This window comes from Xiphophorus couchianus, chromosome 8 (genome assembly GCF_001444195.1).
Source record: "Xiphophorus couchianus chromosome 8, X_couchianus-1.0, whole genome shotgun sequence".
NCBI classification, from domain to species: Eukaryota; Metazoa; Chordata; class Actinopteri; order Cyprinodontiformes; family Poeciliidae; genus Xiphophorus; species Xiphophorus couchianus.
Window position 1 is genome coordinate 13,328,523 of NC_040235.1, and position 22,241 is coordinate 13,350,763.

The 22,241-nt window shown below is 37.3% G+C and overlaps 1 protein-coding gene across 1 annotated transcript; it reads right to left on the reverse strand.

Moving 5' to 3' along the window:
• Positions 1-1,749: 1,749 nt before the first annotated feature.
• Positions 1,750-22,203, reverse strand: mrrf (mitochondrial ribosome recycling factor). Its single transcript, XM_028025526.1, has 7 exons — positions 22,104-22,203; positions 18,337-18,516; positions 18,046-18,198; positions 13,097-13,215; positions 7,104-7,195; positions 4,885-5,044; positions 1,750-4,803 (listed from the first exon to the last, which is right to left on the reverse strand). Exons 2-7 carry the CDS (start codon positions 18,512-18,514, stop codon positions 4,726-4,728), a joined length of 780 nt encoding a protein of 259 aa, XP_027881327.1. The 5' UTR covers positions 18,515-18,516; positions 22,104-22,203; the 3' UTR covers positions 1,750-4,725.
• Positions 22,204-22,241: the final 38 nt, after the last annotated feature.

The window sequence follows — 22,241 nt, forward strand, 5'->3', positions numbered from 1 at the left end:
AATTGTGATGTATTAATTCTATATTATAGAATCAATATATTGTAATTTTGGCAGTAGTAGTTTTAGTATGAGTTTTAATTTTCTATTTGTTTGTAATAATCTGTTATTCTGTTTTCAGTTTATGATGATTAACTGTAGTTTTGTTGTTTTAAATTAATTGGATGCACACTGCTGTTTTAAAGGTAAACTAATCATTGATCCTCCTATTGTATAACACAATTATAATTATTTTTCATTATTTTCTCTTATTTTCTGTAGCTTGGTTTTCACAGTCTCATAATGTTGCGCCCCCATATTGTAAAATGAATGGAAATTAAACAAAACGAACCAGAGAACTCCCACTGTATTTGTGTTTATTGAGCTACTAAACACCGACAGCCTAAAAGACGAAGCGAGAATCTTCTCAAAAGACAAGCTCAGTGAAAAATGTTTTTGATAAATGCCAGCATTAACCTAATATCATCAGTGTGAAACCAGAAACAGGTGCTGATGATGGTGTGTTGCATTCACTGCAACATTATGCGATTTGCGAAGGAACACGACACACAAGAGGCTATATCTGTATGTTGCGTTGTTTATACAATTTAATTAAAGCACAGCAGGCTATAAAAAAGACAGAATAGACTGATATTAAATCCAACTTAGTGTTTCGGGAATATGTTTAAAAATTAAACTGATCACTAAAGGAGGCTCTGGGTGTATGGAAGATTTTATATCTGTTACTTTCAACCAATGATGCAGCACCAGTGCACGCAAAGGCTTTTTGGTCATTTTTTATGACATAACAGTCTGAAGAAAATCCTACTCCTGTTTGTCAAATATAAATGCCGTATAAATGCCTTTACAAGCATTTATATGACCAATTAAGATCAGAGTCTAGCTGCTACCACAAACATTAATGTGAAAATTAATGAAAAAGTTGATCAAGACCAGAAAGTCTGCATCAAGTCAGAATAGAAAAATATTTTTGCACAATCCTGGATGGCCAGTAGTTTTTTTTTAAACTTATCTACTTACAGAAATTATGTATTTAAATTTTAGAGGTGCTGTGTGACCTAAAACTCAATTGCATAAATGTTGAACTTTTCCTTAATTTAGGTAGAAACCTGGGATGGTGAATCAGTCAAGTTAAACCATGGATACACCTAAAACAAAAAAAATGCAAGAAAGGACACATCCTGGACAAAATCTGTAGCAGCAGAAGCTTATTGTGTTCTTGAAAACTTTAAGACAGTTCAGTGTCTCAACTCTTCGGTTGCTATAATATCAAACTTTTAATCTTCTGTGGACATCCATCTTTGAGGGAATAACATTCAACATTGCTTAGCAGTGAGCGCCAGAATGGACACAGGTGTAATACCATTTTGCGCCTCAAGATGGGGTTGTTAATCATCGTTGCATTCCGTCTGCCCTCGGTCAAACGTGACAAAACGAGTTAGTCCATTCGGTTTGTTCACCATGTCAGGCTCTTGTCATTCATTAAAGAGTGTAGTTGTTAAAAACGTCAGTATTTAGAAAATATTCACAACTAAGCCCAAATTCTCTTCTGGTGCTTGCAGATCCTAGTATTTCTTCTAAGCAACATGTTACTCATCTTTCTCACTAAGCCAAATTACGTATTTTATCAGACAGATCATGAAAATGTTTTGTAGAGGAGTTCTCTGATGGTACAGACTCAGGTTTCTATTGGCCTGTCAAAATGTATACTCGACTTAAAAAGAAAAAAAAGGCATTGCTTGCCTGGGCGTTTATAGGAATGTGCTCTTTAATCAGTAGATACACTGCTGACCACATTTAAAAGCAGTCCAGGTAAAGATGCGTAAAAAGCCTTAACATAAATCCGTCTTGTATTGCAGCAACATATTCTCAAACAGACGAATGAGGAACAATGTGACCTTTAATTTCAGTACATTTATTGAGTAGGAAAGAAATACCACATAATGAAATAATTGCTTTTTAACAGACTCAACAGTGGCACAATCATTGGTTCCCCTGCTGTACAACACTCTTTTGGCAAAACAACACAGGGAAAGTTGTAGTAAAATCCAGCCTTTAATTTCACTACATTAAATCAGCGGGGGGAAAATAGAAGTTGAGAAAAAAAACATCCTCTCAACTGCAGCAAAGAGTGATATCTCTGGATTAGCACGGTGAAAATTAATATTTGAGACAAAATCAAACTCCATATGATTATGGAGTGAAACAATTGGCAGATTTTTAGGGGAAAAAAACCCTTTATTTCTACTCTTAAGTATAGTAGAGGATCTTTGATGCTGTTGGACTCTTTTCTTCCAATAGCAATGTGACATTTTAAGAGTGCATGAAACAATTAACTCTCTGACACACAATCAGATTTTAAAAGGCTGATGGTTTCTGCCAGGAAAATAGAGAATTTAACATTAATGGATCTCAAAGACATGATGATTTAAAATAAATGTTTTTTGTTTTTACCAAACAGTAAGACAACCCTTTTCCATGTCATACCAAGTGCCAAGCATGTAGGCAACAACATTGTGAAATGGTAGGAGTGTCGTCCATAAAGGGGGTTGAGCAGACTATTAACAGAAGAAGAACCAGTAATTGTGCCACTGGTAAATTTGTTAAATAACATTTATTACCTAATGTAGGATTTTCCCCTGCTGAATAAATATACTCAAATCAGAAGTTCGGTTTTTCCTTTTTTTTTTACTGTGTTAGTATGCTACACTGCAGTAGAGGATGAATTCATCTTAAGTTTTATGTATTTTTACAGGAAGTGCTACTGAATGTGACCTTTCTAATATTTAGGATTCAAACTTTGACCCTTCTTGCAAAAAGAACGAAAACAACTTTTACAAACAACATGTTTGCACTTTGCGCCGGCTGTGAATAAAGGCCTGCCCTATCAAATTAAACGTTTACTGAACTAATTTGGCCTTGTATATTTTTTTGAGGCGTCGCCAAAGGATACAGCCAAATTTCCACAGAGACAAACCTCTACCGCTTTCTTGTTGGCAAACAAGCGCGGTCTCACACGCTAACGGCGGACGCTCGCAGACATGTACGTCAAAAAGGCAGCGCTGCTGGTAGTAGTAAACATTCGAAAAGGAACAGGGGTAATTCAGTTGATAAATGTCAACCGAAATGAAGCTATCAGCTGAAAGCAATTTCCTTGTGCTTTGCCTGTGTTGTGCGCCAGGGACTTTGGGAGAATTTTCTCCCCTCCATCGATCATGAAGCCTCTGTTTTAGGCCAAGGTACACAATGCCCTCAAATTGCTGACATATGGACCAAGAATCACCACAAAAACCTGACATTTCCACCCCGCCCTCCTCTGTCCCAGCCTGTCCACTCCTCTGCTAAATTCTTGTTTATCCAGTGACTCTGGACTGTTTGGACCATTAAAGAGCAGCCACAGACAGAGGACTCTGGGCATTAAAACCACGCACAGTAGGACCCCCAGTGAAACCTGCAATGCTCCCCTATTCCTAAATCCAATTTGAAGAAGTGAGAATGCATTGTAATAAAAATTTAATTAGCAGCTGCAGTCATCAAATGACTGTGTGGCTGTGCGATCAAGTGTGGGCAGACTGAAAATAAAGACTGTCTGACTTGCGGGCTGCCTGTGACCAGTAGCGGAAGGAGAAAAAGAAATCATGATAAAGATGATGACACCAGCCACATAATGGCACAGAAAGCCTCCAGCTGGTATAAACAGCGGGCAGATGAAAGCAGAGCCGGACACAATGTGAGTGTGTGTGTTTTTTTTTTCCATTCCAACTATTCCTGTTATTGACTTGGTTTCAACAGCTCCTGCAAACCAGCTATTCTCAGCTGCAAGTTTGAAAAGTGAAGCTATTTAAAGACAAAGGAGGCCAAGTGTAGAACATTAAAAGCCTCTTTTCCTAATGGACGACCACTGTGCCAGCAGCCGGGGCCCCCAGAAGGTCCCTGCACAGGAAAAGTCCATTATCACTCCAGCTAATGGAGCAAGGGGCCGGCTTTAAACCAAAAAGTAAAGCAAATGAAAAGAAAACAAGAGAGAACAAGATGACGCACATGCTTCAAAGCAGTGTTTCTTTAATGGGGTCCATCAATAATGTGTCTTTCCTGACTTTATTGTGTTTAAAATAGAGTAGCCATGTTATCAATCCTAGACATGGACAGAAATTAAAGGCTCTTTTTTTCCTCCCTCCTGATGTGCATTTATACCAAACTGAAAATCAATGCGAAACAAATGTTTGGCAACACGCTAATGGTATCTGCCTAAGTTTCGAGAACAAACTGCGTCTTGCTCTTGCCACCAAGGGTAAGACGCAGTTTACATTCGGATGGGTGCGCTTGGTTTGTATAAACAGGCAGCCCCTGTGGCAAGGAGTTTGATTAGGAGGAGGCCCACAAATCCCATTAAAAGGCCATTCGTCCCCTGTTGGATGTTTGTTTGAAGATGGGGAGAGTAACAAGGAAGAGGAGGGAGGTGACAGGCAGTCTGTCGTCGTTGTTGCCGTTTCCGTGCCAGTTTCTGTTTACGCCTTTATGCAGCTGGACGCAGATATCGCACAGCAATGATGGGTATCCAACAGTGTGGTCAAGAAGAAAAGATTCAGCAGACCAAAATGTGCGTCTGTGGATGATTCAGAAGCGAGGTCTCCATCATGATCCAGTCTCTGTTACCAACAGGTTCAAGTTCGTCTTATCGATGCTGAAATATGTAACTGGAGACTTATTGGTTTTCTTTTCTTACGGTTATCCTAAAAGCTCTTTGGTCTTGGCTGCAAGTTGTTTGTCGATTTCCACAGCAATGTTGTCTGCCATCTGTTGAATCTATGAAAAAAAAGAATTTATAGGAAGTTAAAAGTATTTTTTTTTCTCTTTTAGCTGTAAAGTGCCTTGTAGGGTTTGTACCTGTTTTTCTACGAGTCGTATTGTGTCTTCAGAGTGACCCTCTTTTGCTTTTTTCACCTGGTTGACAGAATTGGAGCGCACTCTCCTCAGAGAGTCTTTAGCCTTGTTGCTGAATTGTTTGGCCAACTTGGCAAGGTTTTCTCTGTGTTCCCGTGTCACCCTGCCGTTAAAAGGAGGGAAAACATTGGCAAAAAAATAGTTTGATGACAAGGATTCCCGCTGGAGTAGGGAGATCTCTGAAACAGTTCAAGGGTTGCCTAATCACAACAAATTCACAGCTCAATAAAAATAAGAGGTTTCTGCAACTCCACCATCAGTTTCAGATTTGTTGTGGATAAGCTTATGTGATTAGGACAGTCAATTAATCAGCATCCTGAGAAAATGCAGGTGTGAGGGTTTTATGTACAGTTTCGTTGCACTGTTCAGTGCGACTTCCTGTGTAATAAGGTTGACCTGCTGCAGCTCCCTGAACACATATCACAGAGGGTACAGTTAGAAATAATCTTGGACACAAAATCCAAAATGTAGGTGCTTTTACTGGTCACTGTGAGCTGCTCATATTATTCTGAGATCCCAAACTGTTTAGTTTTGTATTGTGCTAACTTGAGTGAAGTTGCCCCTTCCCTTGACTTTCTTCAAATTAAACAAAACTGGCTTCAAACGTTTGTGCTATGTTTGTGTAGGTTTGTGCAACGCAACTTTTTCTTGTGCTGCTGTCAGCAAGCCAGTCCAAAATCATAATCAAACAAAATATGGTGTTAATAAAAAAATATATATGTTTTTAACAGGAGAAAGAATTCCACACATGATCTCAAAGTTATGTAATAACTAAATTCATATATTTTACGTCTGAAATTTAGTTGTTATAAAACATTCAGATGAAAAAAATTGTAACTATCTTTGTGACGAATGTCTAATAAAGTAGCTAGAGAGCAGATTTAAAACATGATTTTTCCTACATTGCCTTGTATCTTACTGACAATCAAGGCTAATCACTTGAGGTAAAGAAAACTTTATTTCTGAAACATCTAAAAAAAAAAAAAAAGTGAAACTGCTAACTGCAAAATAAGTGTAAAGTCCAAAAGAAAACTTAAAACTAGTGAAGGGTCGTCGTAAAAAATACTTTTGCCGTTCTTTGCATCCTACATAGTTACAACTTTATCTGACTGTAGCATGGATGAGCTTAAAAAAAGATCGTGAATATAAATGCACAAAATGATATCCTCACTCAGGCAAATGGATATACTTAGTGCTTGTTAGCCTTAAACATAAACCTTGTAGTTCTGACTCACAGCTTTGAACTACAATCACTTCGAGGACATAAAGCTGAGTTGGAGACAAGAAAAAAAAAATCCTCCCAACAAGTTTGCATCTACTTTGCATTTGTCAGTCAGAAAAGACCAGCTTCCCGTTACACTATGCTTTTCTTGCCCTTAATTGGCTTTTTCGTCTTGTTTATGCTGCGGGAACAATTTGCAAACAATCCGAGTGCCGCGTCTATTTACTGCAAACAATGCGGCCTAATTAACGATTCCAGGGCCAATCAAGAAGCGCCTTTCTTTGGAAATGCAAATGGAGGCTCGGAGCGTGCCGAGACTGATTGCAGAGGGAAAAGCAGACCCGACTCTTGTGTCCCTCCTCTGCCAGACTAACACCTGCTGCTCCACGTGCACACCACCACACATGCACATAAACACAGGAGGCGTGCAGACTCACATGCACACTGTGTATATGCAAAAACCCGTAGTCTTTACACACAGAGAGCGGCTTGTTGAGTGAGTGACGGATTGTTTTGTGTGAGGTTGTTTGATTTGGCAGGGGAAAAAATAGAAAGGGTGCGAGATATTTAGCAAGAGTAGAAATAGAGAGAGTGACCTGACAATCATGCCAACACACTGAGGCTGTCTAAAACTCCTTCTGAAAAGTCAATAAACCTGTCAGCTACAGCTAAGATTGTGGATTTATTTATTAATGAAGTGAAACAAAAACCGTGAGAAATTATGTGTGAGATTTGGCTGCGATATTTGCATGCTGGATGATGTTTCATGGGAAGAACAGACAGAAGTTTGTGTTAAAAACAAGAGAGGAAGGGGGAAAAAACAGAAAAATGACAGAGGAAAAACAAAAGTGAAGAGAAGATGGAAAAGAAGGAAAAGTGGTAAAGCGGAGGAAAGGCTTTCTGGCCTCTGGCATATTTATGTGTCAGAAGGGGGACTAACTTGGGAACGGGCACCTTGATGATCGTCCCGTCCGCCTCTGGGTTTAAGTTCATGCTGCTCTCTCTCAGGGCGCGGGTGGCCGCCGCTGTAGCCTGGGGCGGGAGGCAGAAACACACAAACACACCCACGCACACACACACACACACACACACACACAGAAATACAACTTCAGCACCGGTGTGAAAGGAAAAGCAGAGCCACGGCTACAGGTAGTGACTGCGTTCCAGCTGGCAATCATTAGGGTAGTGAGTGTATGTGTGTGTGTAAGTGTGTGTGCCAGGGGAATCCCATGTAGCGTGGAAGTGCCTTGGGCCACTGTCAGCGCCGGGTCTCATGGGACGGGCCTGAGAGGTTGCAGGGGCACAGAGTTGACCTTTGACAACCTCACAGGAGAGTCTGCCTGCACTCGCATTTGATACATGAACACTAACATGTGTTCAGCTCATTTGAATTCAATAAATATTGTTCAGAAAGATGGAAGTAAGGATGATTAGTTGAGCCATATTTAAAAAACACAAATACCATAGATATGTTTTATTTTAAAATTCTTCTCTAACCCCTTCCAAGCTGATTCCTTAGCAGATTCTCAAACAGATGTTACACAGGTTTATATGGGCTATATTTACTGTTTAATGGTATCGGGAAAGCATCCAATTGCAATATAGTTTTTGAATATTATACCTGTGATATTGATTGCAATTGATCCATACTTTTTACAACATTCTTCCTCTTTTCCATCATCCCAACACCCTTCCAACAAATTAAAACCTTGATTTCTAAGATCTTGATCAGGTAAGCACATAAAAAACAGTAAAATTCCATCTGAGTGGCTAAATATATTACTGTCAACCATAGTATGCATGGCACTAAATATTACATCCAAATAGTTATTTACAATTGTTATATAACATATAGTGACATTGCAATGCAACAGAAAGAAGGTCATGTTATAATAAAACCTTTTCCAAAGAATGATTTTTAATTCAGTTTATAGAAATTTAGATTTCTTTATTTATAGTTTTATCTGGTTGCTTTCCCAAAGAAACAATGTTTTTATTGTGAGAATGAATTCATTCATTCATATCAGATTTGATTTATTGAACACCTGTATGCACTAAATAATATATGAAGGCCAACTGATTTAATCAAATATCTCAATATTCAAAAAAGGTTTGCCTTAATTGTCTGGTGTGAAAAATGTTTATCTTCCATATTTCCAGTTTCTTTGACTGTCACACTTCAATGTTTCAGAACAAACCAATTAAATATTAGTCAAAGACAACACAAGTAAACACAAAAAGCAGTTTTTAAATGAAGGTGTTTATTATTAAGGGAGAAAATAAAGCAAACCTACACGGCAATTTGTGAAAAACTTATTAGGTATTAAACCTAATAATTGGTTGTGCCACCCTTAGCAGCAGCATCAACTGCAATCAAGTGTTTGTGACAACTATTAATGCATCTTTTCCAACTGTGGAGGAATTGTGATCCACTTGTCTTTGCAGAATTGTTGTAATTCGGCCACATTGGAGGGGAGCGGCCTTTTTAAGATCGTCCCGCATCATCTCAATAGGATTTAGGATTCTCACTCCAAAGTCTTCATTTTGTTTTAATTTTTTTTTCAGCCAGAGGTGGACTTGCTGGTGTGTTTTGGAACACTGTCCAAACCAAAGTTTGTTTCAGCTTGACGTTCTGAACAGGTGGGTGGATATTCTTCTTCTGGACATCTTGGTCGGCAGCAGAATTTATGCTTCCATTTATCACAGCAAGTCTTCCAGGTTCTGGAGCAGCAAAACAGCCCCAGATTATCACACTGCCACCACCCTATTTTAATGTCGGAAGCATGTTCTTTTTCTGAAATGCAGTGTTATTTTTATGCCACATGTAATGAGACACACACCATCCAAAGAGTTCAACTTTTGTCTCATCTGTCCATAGAAAGTCTTCCCGAAAGTCTTGGGGATCATCAAGAAATGTTCCGAAAAAAACTGAGATGAGCTTTACCCTTCTTTTTGTTCAGCAGTGTTTTTTGTCTTAAAGCTCTGCCATGCAGGCCTTTTTTGCCTAATCTTGTTATTATGGTGGAGGCATGACCTCTGAACTTGTTGTGGGGTTTTCTGTGCACTATTGAATGAGTTGTTCTTGCAGTGATTTTGGTCAGCTGGCTGATCCTGGGAAGCTTCACCACTGTTCCATGTCTTCGCCATGTTTTGTTGATAACGGGTTGCGATTTGGTTCACTGGAGTCCCTACATTTAAAAAATGGCTTTCCAGACTAATAAATCTAATTTTCTTTCTCATTTCTTTCTGATTTTTTTTTAAAACTCAGCATGATGTCTAGTTCTTGAGGATGTTTTGGTGTTCTTCACTTTGTGAGTCAGGTCCTATTTAAGCGATGTCTTGATTTAGAACAGGTGAGGCAGTAATCAGTTCTGAGTGTAGCTAGAGACGTGAACTCTAGCTAGGCAAAACAACAGTTTTGTCAAGACAAGTTTGCCAAAATTCTTCCAAAGTGATAAAAAAGACTAATTTACAATTAATGCAAATGTTTGTTTGTTATTGTGGCCACAGAGGATTTGTCACAACTTGAAGTGTGGCAAAAACTGAAAAAGCAGAAGTGACTTTTCATGGCTCTATAATTGTTGGTGTTCATGTTGAAAATCTAATCAGTTATATTAAATATATAGTAAAGAAAACATAAAAGTTTTTATAGCAGTCATCTTTTTTGCACTACAACAAATTATTGTTACAGAAACCCCTAACCCCACTAAGAACGTATCTACTATCATGCATTTTTTTTTAAACTGGTACCAAAAAAAATCTAAGCTTGACATTCACCAACAGGAGAATATAAAGTATCACCAATATCCAACACAATCCTTCACTCTCTAGATTACTGAACTACACTGGAGAGCTACAGTAATGGTATATATGCACAAGAGGAAGGAAGTTAATTTTTCAGCTGCATAATAATTCCCTTAACTGATCTTTTGAAAGTATGCAAAAGTGTTATACACAGAAATTTAAGCCATTCAATTTCCTCCTGTCCGCCCCACCACCTTTCTATTCCACTCTTTTCTTTGACGGCTCCTTCAGGACTTTTCCCACTGGGGGCAAAGAAATGGCAACAAGATTAAAGGAATTTATTTGTGAGTATTAAAAAAATTCATGAGGTTTCTTTTCCTTTGTTAAAGTCATCCGGAAAGCAGGCCTCCAGTTGCTTTCTGAGAGCAGGGTGATAGATTTATCCCATACCTATGTTTGATTGTTCTCAGGATCGAATTCATCACAGTTTCCTCTCTCAGATGAGCAAGAGTTCAATTCCTCTGAAAAATAAAAAAAAGTGCTGGGCAGGTTCTGGTTAATGTGTTGGAGAGGAAGAGAAATTACAGTGAAGTTTTGCATCAAACGCTCCCAGCCCAGTTCAAAGAAAGCAGGAGAGCAGAGAGGAATGTGATCGAAAGGCTGTGTGTACCTTTGAAAGGGACAATATTAAAATGCCTAAACATGGCATACATGCCCACACACATAGTAAACTGCTCCCACATTTACATATGTTGGCTGCACTGTCCACTTTTGTTGAATGTTCTTAATGAATGAATAAAAACAATGGCAGAGACTCTTCAGTGGCAGGTAATGGATAGGTGTCATTATAAGCCTATTAGGTCTTGCGATTGAAGACTCACCTCTGTGCAGGACTTGGGTAACACTGGTCCTGACAGAGCGGCATGTGAGAGAAACAGAGTGTGTCTGTCTGAGCATGTGTGGTCTGTGGTTAATAAAAGATGGAAAAAAATAAATTAATTAAAAAAAACATTCTCTGGGGAAATATTTAACCTGATTCAGCTTTAGAACTGTATCTTAGATTGAAATTTTGATAAAAACTTTGATGTTTTTATGCTGCTGATCCACCTGGAAACAAAGCCAGGCAAGTCACAGCTCCTTGATGACCGGATAACATTAGACAAGGTGAAAAACTGTTATTACTCGACAACCTGCCCTTTTAGAAATCACCCACGTTTATCACATCTGCTTAAGCTAATAGATGCTTTTGGAACCGTATCTGTAAAGTAACAAGGAAAGGTTTACATGCAGAAAAGCAACAGTCTGGACTGTTGAGGCCTTTAGGAAGTTGAACTGGATAGATTTTTTTAAAGGGAAAATGAATATAGATAAACATAAAATATTGCTGTAAATACACCGGAATTGGTCAAAATGCTAATTTCCATTTATTCAGTCTTCTGAATGCAAAATATAATGCTATTTCACATACTGCAAAGGTAAAGCATTAACATATTGAGCATTTGCTAAAATATAATGACATTAATATTATATAGAGATAGTTAAAAATTTTGTTGATATTTATAGAGTTCTTCATCTGATCTTAGCATCTATTTTATACTTGCTACTAAAAGGAATTGTGTTTCTTTTTACATTTTCACACTGGAACCTCACTTTTTATTGCAAAGCAAATAAAAAATAAGGTTCTGATGACCTCCACGGCATAGATTTCGTTTGCATGTTTACATTTGTGATGGTAGGACTGGAAATAAGCCTTTTCCCTGGTATCAGATGTGAACAATTAATTGGCATGTGTAAAATGTTTAATGGTGCCTTCAGGATACTAATGCTTGTTTTTGTCTTGTCACCATATCCTGACTCTTGCCTTATTTAAACGGTATGCTTTCTTGTTTTTTTCATTTTGAACAGAAGTTTACAGAAAGTGGCCTGGGTGTTACCAGAGGGCAGTGGTTCCCAAAGATTTTCTGGACCCCCCTATGGATTACAATAAAATCCCCCACAACAAAGAAAAAAAAAATCAACTGGGCACACACATTGTTCAACCAGACATAAACCTATACACATATTTTGTTTTCAAACTCCACTGAAGTTTGCAACTTCAGATTGCAACAAAACACACTACAAACCATCTGTACAGTGAAAGACTTTTGTGTAACTGTTTATTTTTTTCTTTCATTTATCCATACCGTTTCCCACGCCCCCCTGCAATGGCACACACTTTGGGAACCACTGCCCTAGGAAAACAGGAAGTCATTGACTACTAAGTAAATATTCCTAGACGTTGCAAAGTATAAATAAAAACATTCAAATTACACTAACTTCATATTAATTTAAAGGTGATATTTTTTCCCTACTGAATAAATTAACTGATATACTTTTTATATGCTAAAGTGTAAGATTATACCACTGCATCAAAAGTTGAATCTAGTTCGAGACTTTTTACAGAAATGGCGATGCAGCGACATTACCAGAAATGTTTTACCATTAGGAATCTACTGCTCTACACCTTAATTATGTGATGAAAGCAACATGATTTTAGCAATAAAGCATCTCGACATTTCTGCCAAGTGTTTTCTTTTGCATCATTTTGTAAAATTATACCTCAAAATAAAACTAAACTTGATCAGGAAGCTGAGCAGACACAAAAAACATTGTGAAATCCAACTCTCACATACATGATTTAATAATGTTGGGTCAAATGCAAATTCTAGCATCAAAGAGTCTGGATACCTCTGACCCCTCAAACAAAATCTACAAAGAAATTGAGCCATTTAAAAGAAAAAAGAAAAATAATCCATTTCTTCCTTACCCAGGGGTAAAATGAGGTCATTTCCTATCTGGGACGACTCACACGCAGACATAAGTCCACTACAGTGCACACATACCCTTCTTTGCTATCTTTCACCTTCAGAACAAAGGGGTCCTTGAGTGATCAATCAATTAGCATCTGAGACTCGGGGCCCAGAAAGAGGCTGGTCAGGTTTCATTTACACACAGAGTGATGTGGGGTTCCAGTTCTGGTCTGGCTCACTTTTCCTTCACTGAAGACCATCTATCTGTCTCTGCTTTGGCTTATTTGTACAAAGCTTATTTATTCAGCGCTTGTCCGGAATGGGACAAACAGATACAGGTAGGAAGAAACTACATTGACGTGTGTGTGGGGGCGTGTGGGTGTGTGTGTGATCGTCTTACTTCAGGGAAGCTGCTCATGTTGACCATAATGACTTGAGGGGACTTCATGGAGATCTGACCCAGCTGGTTCAGAGGAAACTTCCCATCTTGAGTCGTCACCACAATGTGATCCAGAGCCCCTAAATAAATACAGACCAGGGGAGGTGTTTCATTTCTTTATTTATCTGCCTCCATGTCGCATTGGTTGCAGTGACGAACACGATATGCACTCTTACACTGTGGCAACTGCATTTCTTCAATATTTGGCAGAATTTTCACACAAAGGACTCTCTTTTAACATTGTTTTAGGCAGTGAAAAAAAAGACTTATCAAATTTGTGAAGTATTTAAACTCGTATGTTTTGCATTATATACTGAGGTCAAGTTCTCCCGTTGTTATTGGGCCTCTAATCAATGTGGTAATATGTTCTGGCTTGATGTGACTGCGTTTATGTAGATTTGGAATTAATGAAAACAGAATCAATCATCCAGTTGCTCAGTCTAACAAACAGAAAGACAAAGGAATCTACAGCAGAAGCCACAAATAACACATGTAAAAATTAAGCCTACTGTCAAGCTGTTAAAAATTTCCACAATCTTTTGTCTCCCCTTAACAGTCACCAGCGACAGAAACAAATGTTTTGCCAACACAAGCTGACTCCTGCTCCACCCACTTCTCATCCCTTTTTTTTTTTTGCTTCCTTGCTCCATCCATCCTTCCACCTCCTCCATCTGGCTAACCTCAGACGCAGTTGTTTCCTTCTCCTCCACCTCTGCCTTACATCATCTCCTCCCTTCTTTTCCCCCAGGGGGGTGTGCTGGTGCTGTGTGTGGAGAAGTGGGGTGACAGGGAGGTGAGCCAGTGGTGTAATTTTCTCTATAGGATCAATTTGTCTTTTGATTTCAAGGACAGAAAAGGAGACGCACTAATCAGAGAGTCAATATGAGCGAGGAGTATTAAAAATGATAGATGTGATCAAATGTATATTGAATGAATAACACAATTATATAACATCTTAGTTTTATTTTAAATGTCAGTTTAACCAGATGTTTAAAGTAAAAGGGCAAACACTAATTTCTTTTACCTGAATTTACTCTGTTGACTACCTACATATTTACAAGTGCTTGAATTTAGTATTTGTTTAAAGTGGGGTTCTGATAAGACAATATGAGCAATCAGTATCTTACTTGTGCAGAATACTCTCTTAGCGGATTAATTGGGATGAAACAGATTTTAATTTGTCAAAGTGGGGTAAAGCAAAACCCGATTTCTATCTTCCAGTTGAAAATTTCTTATGTTTTATCTTGAATACCATTCAGTCATCTAAGCATGGATATTTATAGTTGCTTTGATAAATTAAATTCCATGTATGCTCATGACAATTCAGTAGCCTTGAAGTGAAGTAAAATAGCATACTGCAATTAATAAGTATTACTAGTATATCGTTGACAAATAATTTGTTCCAACATGAGTTAATACTGGACTCTCTCATGTTTCTAACCATCTGACTTTAAGCAAACAACTCAAGACTTAAAAAAAATAACATTTTCTTTCAGCTGACTGTTTTCCATGCAGAACAGTTCCAATATTGCTAGGCTGACATTAGCCTAGCATGTTTTCATATGACTTATTGACAATTTGGCTTGTAACATGCAGGCAGTACAATATAAATGCATAACTGAATAGTCTTCAATCACAAGCCACCTGAAAAGTTTGTCACCTTTGTCTTTTTCTTTTAAACATCTCCCACACTTTTGAGATAATCTACTTTTTTTGTATTTGGCTGCACCATAAAAGGTATTTAAAAATGTATTTAAAAGGCCTTTAAATGTTACGATAATGTTTACAATCTTTTTCATGCAAGAACATGTGTACAAAACTTTTAATATTTGTGCATGCATAAATTGAAGCTTGGTTTTTAAACATGTACAAACAGGCCTTAGCTAGAACTACATTCTGAAGCACATGTCATTTCGTCATAGTTTGCTCCCAACCAGCCTTTTTTTAAATAATCTTATGAAATAGTTTCCAATTATACATTGCAGGCTTTCTGAAGATCTTTCAATGTTTTCCTTCAATACTGAGATGCATTTTCTTTTCTTTCTTTTATTTTAGATGAATGTTTGTCTTGCTGCTCAAATATGATCTATGAATTATTCAGACATTACAAAGTAATGAAAGAAAGCTTTGGCTTTACAGAAGGGACAACTCAGCTTGACTATTTTTCTTTTAAACTTACCTGAATTGGAGCCAAACAAAACTTTGCTAATACCATCCAAAATAAAAGCAGACATGGACAACAGTGTTTCAAATAAAAGAAAATGAAAAACAATGAATGAATTAATTAGTTTTAGAGGTAATCAAATTTTGATTTGTAGAGAGATAAAACCTCGTTACTCAGTTTCCAGTCTTGCTGACTCTTGCAACAACAATGCGTTTAGGATTTAGTCCCCAAACGAATGACCTATGCACTCTTTGTTTACATAAAAACAAATTTAGTTTCCAAGCGGTAAAACCCTTACTTAATCAGCTCAATATGCTGGACAAGCCACTGATCTCTCCACGCTCTATGCATCTATCTGTGTGATTTCCTGTTATACATCTGACGCACAAACACATACTGTACATACAAGAACGGATTCATAGCAACACACAGCAAAAGATACAATGCTATCCACACAGAGTCTCCCACTGGTAGCTTTAATAAGACCCAGATGACAAACCCGCATACAGTTGCATGAGACAAAACTGACGTCATTCAATTCCTCATCTCTCCTGTCAGATCCAAGTCATGTTGCCTCCCTGGATTATTGTACAGCTGGACAGAGGAGGGAGGGATGGACAATCAAGAGGAAAGCAGTGACAGACAGACCGGTAGAGGGAGAGGACAGGAAGGATGACAAAGCAAAGGGATTAATCTAAAATAGATGAATAAAACAACAGAGACAGTAAAGAGAGGAATTGGAAAAGCTAATTGGTAGAGGTTTAGGAGTGAGACTGTGTGAAATATTTCTGAGAAGTGTAGACATGTTTCTTAAGCAGCTTCTACATAAGCAGCTAATATATGGATGTTCTACTCCCAGGGTTACTCCATAATATTCTTCACAAGAAGCAAGTTTACATGACAACTACAAATAAATTTATCAGGGGGTTTATTTAAAACCTTTGTTTGACTCCATAGATCAAAATAATAATAAATGTATTTGTTTATTACTTTTTACACTTCTCTGTCTTAAATAGAATACATTAGATCAAGTTAAACAACATATTTAAATGTCTTTTGTAAATGTAGTGATACTGTGGTATTGCTCCTCAAGATTATTATACTGTGCAGTTCGCATAAAGGTCCTTGTAATAATCTATTGTAATAAATGAAAAGAAGATCTCAACACAGGAGATTCACTCTAAACGACCAAGTAATAAATCAGGGGGGAAAAATGCATAAGGCAAGCTTGGAGACCGATCATACAAATCAAGGCTCAATTTATACTATAGCTCCACAAGCTAAATTATCCAACATGTACATATACAGTTATAAATAAAAGTAACTTGAAAGCAAATCATCACTTCCAGCAAATCATCTTTACCTTTAACTATCCAAAACCTTTTATAAATCACCCTGCTGTAAACCGTTGAGGTTTTGCATGTCTGAATTGCAGACACTTTTTTTTTATTAGTAGGCTCTTTGCAAACATCTGTAAACCGGACAAAATTTCTTCCCAAATGATGTTAAAAAAATCTGCCTGCAAAGTTTCAACAGTACGCTTTCGCTGAGGCTTTGTTTTCTTCTTCTTAGTTTCTACTAGCATGATGTTTTCATTTCCTGTCTTAATGCTATGCATTAAGACTGTTGACATCATTCTAAAGATTTAAAATGTCATATTAACACATTAAAATGTGCTTGATCCAAGTTTAGACTATGTTTCTATTATTTGAAGTCATTACATACATGGGGAAAAACAGATATGTGCGTAATATCAGGATTTGATACAATCAAATTGTCATTTAGGCTTTTGTTTAATATACAGCTTATTGTTTGGTCTCTGTGCAAAACATAGTGAAAGTTTCTTTGGAAGGGTTTGGAATCCCTGATGTAAAACACAACCAAGAAGGAAGTAATTTTCAGTTTTAAGACAGATTCTGTTGCAGTATCCTTCTATGGCAGCTTCTATTACACACTCCACTCCCCCAATTTGTTAGAACCCAGAAACAAAGGGTCACGGCCCGGATGTAGTTTGGGAAACAAAGGTCAAAGCCAGGTCAAACTCATGTCACACATGGATCTCCTCATATTAAACCCTGTGGGACTTTGTGAGGAAGATGGAAACACAGTTTTTGCTTTCTAATTGAAAGCAAAAACGAACAATAGGGTCCAATGAATCTACAACATTACGCAAAAACAGAATAAATTAAAATAGAGTCACTCAATCTGTGATTGTTCTTAATGTTATGCTGATTTGCATAGACCTAATTTTGAAAAGGAAGTATGTAATATATAAAAATAAGATTCAGAGTGATTTGTCTTGTAGATGTACAGAATGACTTTTAACAAAACTTATTCTATTTTACAGTTTATCTGTTGACATCCTAAGTAAGTTCAAGTGTGGACTCAGCAGTAACTTTTGCTTTCAGAGGAGTTTCTGAGTGTAGGATCATGTCTATTTGTTACATATTACATAAACTTTAATTCCAACAACCTTTTTCAAGTTTAGTCTAATAAGATAAACTAAATAAGATTGATTTAAGAATGTTTTATCTCAAATAGAAAACACTTGAAAACTAAAACATGAGTCTAAAAACCCTAAAAAAGAAAATCTAATTCCAAAACATTGTTACATGTTGAAATTGGCTGTGCATGCAGAAATTATGCTTTATCTCATTGTAAGCTGTTTTCTCTTGCACCTGGAGAAAAATGAGAGTGAATCAAACAGGGTACGTGTGAGGAGGTCCAAGAGACACAAGCCAACTACCTGACGAGGTTCGGATGCTGAGGTTACGTGTGAACTCGTCTTTGAGTGCACTGAGGACTGCGGTCATGTCCTCCTTCACTTCATCCAGACTGATGATGTCTTCCACCAAAGATGAATTAATATTCACCTTAGCTGACTGGCCCTTTGCCTTGGCTTAGAGGAAGAAAAAGGAGAAAATGAGACTCAAATATAAAGACAAATAACATCTAATCAACAAACTTCCATCTGAGCCAAAGGAAGAGAAGATGTTACACAAATCTGAGCTTCAGTGTCACGACTCTCTTCTCTGACCTTTTGCTTTCTTGGTGGCGTAGAGCCTGATGCATGCAGGAGCAGGGTGGAGGAAGGTACCAGGACAAATCGGTGGTCTGAAACCGACCCATGAGGTGACTGTGAGTGGAGACCTGGCAGGCCGTACCAGGGACTGACACAGAAAGGGTCGCAGCAGGTTCAAGTGATTCAAAACCATGACTGTAAACAAGCCAAAAATGAAAAGTTTTGATAAAAAGACATGAATGTGATGTACAGATTTTAAAAGTCATGTATAATTTTAAACCATTTGACAGCTGCAATGAACATATTTATTAAAATGAGGTAATAGCTCATGTTAGCCAGCAGGAGGTAGGCCAACATCTTCTTCCTACTTCCAACAGCATAAAGGGTGCTTCCTCTAATCGAGAAATATATAACTTGATGCAATATTAAGCACAGCTATGGAGAGTATTAGTATAAATAGGGGTCTTTTTTGAATTACTTCAAGTAAGGCAAGAAACTGACTAAGATTAAAATTCTATTGATAAAAAAAGTACCTAGCAACAGGTGATGTGGACAAAGCCTTCATACACAGCAAAATATGACTCCAGCCATATGCATAATTTATCCTATGGTAATCAAAAAAGAAAACCTGAATAACTTAACTAGAACACTAAAACATAATCCACCCAAATAGATAAACAGTTGGAGAATTTTGTTGATTGTTTTGCATGGAGGAAATCTGTTTTTTGTGCTGTAATAAACATCTCATTACCATCTACTGAAATACCAAGACAAAACCAAAAAACATTATATATTTCCTTACAATTTCTACAAGTTCATATGGTTCAAAGGTGGTTATATGAAACTAAATGTTCATAACCTATAAATGTTGGCAGCAGGAATTTGGTTGCAACATAACAGAATCATGATGAATAAAAATGAGAATTAACATGTCAATAAGTAGTTAGAATAAAAACTATTTTATAAATAAAGTTAGTCACATATTTTTGTTGAAAAGGTCAGTGAACATTTAATAATTATGATGATTTTAATTATCATGATGATGAAGTCTACTTAAGTCTACTTTTATATTTGAAAGTTAGGCAACATTTTAAATACACTTGGATGCATCACCTTTTGGTTGATGCTTTTATAGACTGAAGATATTTAAAGTTCCCATTATCAGTCTATAAAATAACAAAAAGGATCATGGATCAGAGCTCATCAAAGCAAAATAGTTAATTTCTGATCACTGGTCAGCTGATTGGTGCATCTCTAGTTCTATAACTATAGACTTGCCCATCTATAAAAGGGAAAATAAGCCAGTTTACACAAAGCAAAGAGGAGCAAAAAAAATATCACAATTTAAAGTCTTCTGAATGTCTGAAATTAGTTTTAAAAAAAACCTAAAGCATAGTTAATTATATGTTCTCAATGAGAAGAATGGGATTTAATACTGTAGATAATCTTGCAAACAGCAGCACAAGCAGCAGCTTCAATATATACCCAATTCTGCAACTTCTTCTTACACTGACAAAACTATGAAGACATCATGATCCCTACATTCAGCCTACACTCAGTCATTTTGGGCATTCCTGAACAGAAACACGACAATTCGACTCCATGCTCTGCTTTTCTATAGATGAATTATAGCCCACCTTCCAGCTTGCCTCTTGACTGTGAACTCTGTCACTGACCCTCTTTCTGCACATGCAAACAAAGACCATCTCTGCAATAGTTAAGCCCACACAGACACAAGCACAGAGTAAAGCCTGTCTTTCAAAGTCAGTGAATGTACAGGGCTTGTAGTACGCTAGTCCCTGACTGGCATCTTCTTTTGTCTGGGGAAAATTCACAGCTTTTAACTCTGAAGAGGAAAATACCATCAGTTCTGCACTGAAGTAGTTCAGCCAAAGAGAACTTTACTTAGCTGATACTGCAGTATATTTCATCTATATACTCTGCCAAATAATAATAATAAAAAAAAAAACCAACATAACAGTAAATAATTGAAAGTCAAATATTACAAAGAAAATCACGTCATGTATAATAATTCAGTTCTTTCTCAATTGAAGCCGAGTATGCAGATTAAAATGTGTACAGTTCTCCATAAGCATTTCATTTTTGTGAAATTTATGTGTGCTTTCACATCATAAAATTATAAAAATCATAGCAAAAGTTTTTTTTTTCTTATTATTACAAAATCCCAGATACAATCCCGATGTTTCCTCAGTGTCTAGTCTTTGCTGTCAATTCAAGAAACTTTCTACTTAGGCTAAACTTTGGACCACCACTCCTGAAATAAATCTGCAACAGGCAGCTGAAACTGGGGAGGAGGGGGTCCGAACAAGCCGACATGATTCGCCACACAGTGGCAGAGCTGACGGGTAGAGATGTGGGAAGGTGACAGATCTCTTTACAAAATAAGTCAAGCGAACAAAGTGAAGCCCAGGTGTTCAATGGGACACTGTAGTCTGGTATCCTGCAGGTTTCACAACCAGCTGCAGCCACACCCCTGTTTCTTCATCCAGCAGCGAGGAGCCAGCTGGTCAGCCCACATGCCCTCACTGTTTGCTTTAGAAAGGAACACTGAAGAGTATCTGATAATGTTCTGCATCACTCTGCAACAAATTTTCCACTGGGAGGGGAGAAAAGAAGTCAAAAAAGTACTAAAGGAGAGCTTTAATAAAAGGAACATCCTGTTATTCCTTTTCCCCCCTGGGAAGTCCAAAATATAAGCATGGATTGTTTGTTTTTTTTCAAATAACAAAACTAATCAGAATTTTGACCTTTTTTTTTTTACATTTACAAATAACTTAAAATTAAGAACACTGTTGGATCTTACAAAGTCTAATCTGTATTTTTAAGTATTAAAAAAAAAGATTAAAAAGCTCCTTTTAAAAATTTGCCAATCTTTAGCTTCTTTTATTGATTAGATTTTTATAAGAGGACAATATTTACAAAATCAGTGCTCCAGGCTCCATTGCTACAAAACTGAAACCCTGTAGGCAAAAATCCAAAAGGAATGGAAAGTTAAAAATGTACAATGAATAAAGACATAGATATTTCCAGTCAAAATAAACAAATAAAAACAGCTGCAGACATGTACAGAATTGGTTGTCGTTTATTTAGATTGATAAAAGCAGGATGGCTGGTGCCCATCTATCTCCAGTCCATCACAGAACAAGCAACCATGTACACCCCTACACACACACACACACACACACAGACATATTATCGCAATTTTGTAATAACCAGTTAACCCAACTCATGTTTTGGACTTGGGGAAGAATCCACGGTTATGTATTGAGTTTTAAAAAATATTTTCAGATGCAAATAAGTCTTTAAACCACCTGGCCAAGTGCTTAATACCACTCACCATGCTGCAGACCAATTATGACCCTGCTATCCCTCCGCTAGAGTGGTTCTACTTCAACATAATGTATATGCACAAGATAAGGTGAGCAAAACAAATCTTTGTGGTGAACCAGTGGATGGCAAGGCTTCTTTACAACACACTGTTTTTACAATTAATTATTAGTCCTGAAAATGCAACCAGGTCGTAAGCTTTATAGACTTGAGTAATAAGCACACCGAAAAATGTAGAGCCATTAAATAATATACTTCATTCAGGCATGTTGTATCTTTACGAATTTTCAACTAAAGCCTTGTGAAGGTCGGGGTAATGAGAATAAATATATCAACATAAGTATAGCAACGTGACTAAATTCTTCAACAAATATCTAGTGTTAACTGCGCCAAAAAGGTAACACCGCTTTAAATTACACAAAAGTCTTCCTTACCTATTCGGGGTCAGGCTTTACAGAAGAAGCATGTTAGCTAAAGAGAGAAGCGCCACAGTTGACAAGTTCGTCATCAACAAGAGGCGCTATCACAGATAAGTGCGCTCGAGACAGTCTACGGGTTGCACCGGGCGGGCG

What these genes read in the sequence shown, in the direction of transcription:
- mrrf (XM_028025526.1), bottom strand. Translation starts at nt 18,514, where the DNA reads ATGGTTTTGAATCACTTGAACCTGCTGCGACCCTTTCTGTGTCAGTCC. An exon ending in CGCCACCAAGAAAGCAAAAG is followed by an intron (nt 18,199 to 18,336) that starts GTCAGAGAAGAG and finishes TCTTCCTCTAAG; the next exon opens with CCAAGGCAAAGGGCCAGTCA. An exon ending in CAGCATCCGAACCTCGTCAG is followed by an intron (nt 13,216 to 18,045) that starts GTAGTTGGCTTG and finishes GTATTTATTTAG; the next exon opens with GGGCTCTGGATCACATTGTG.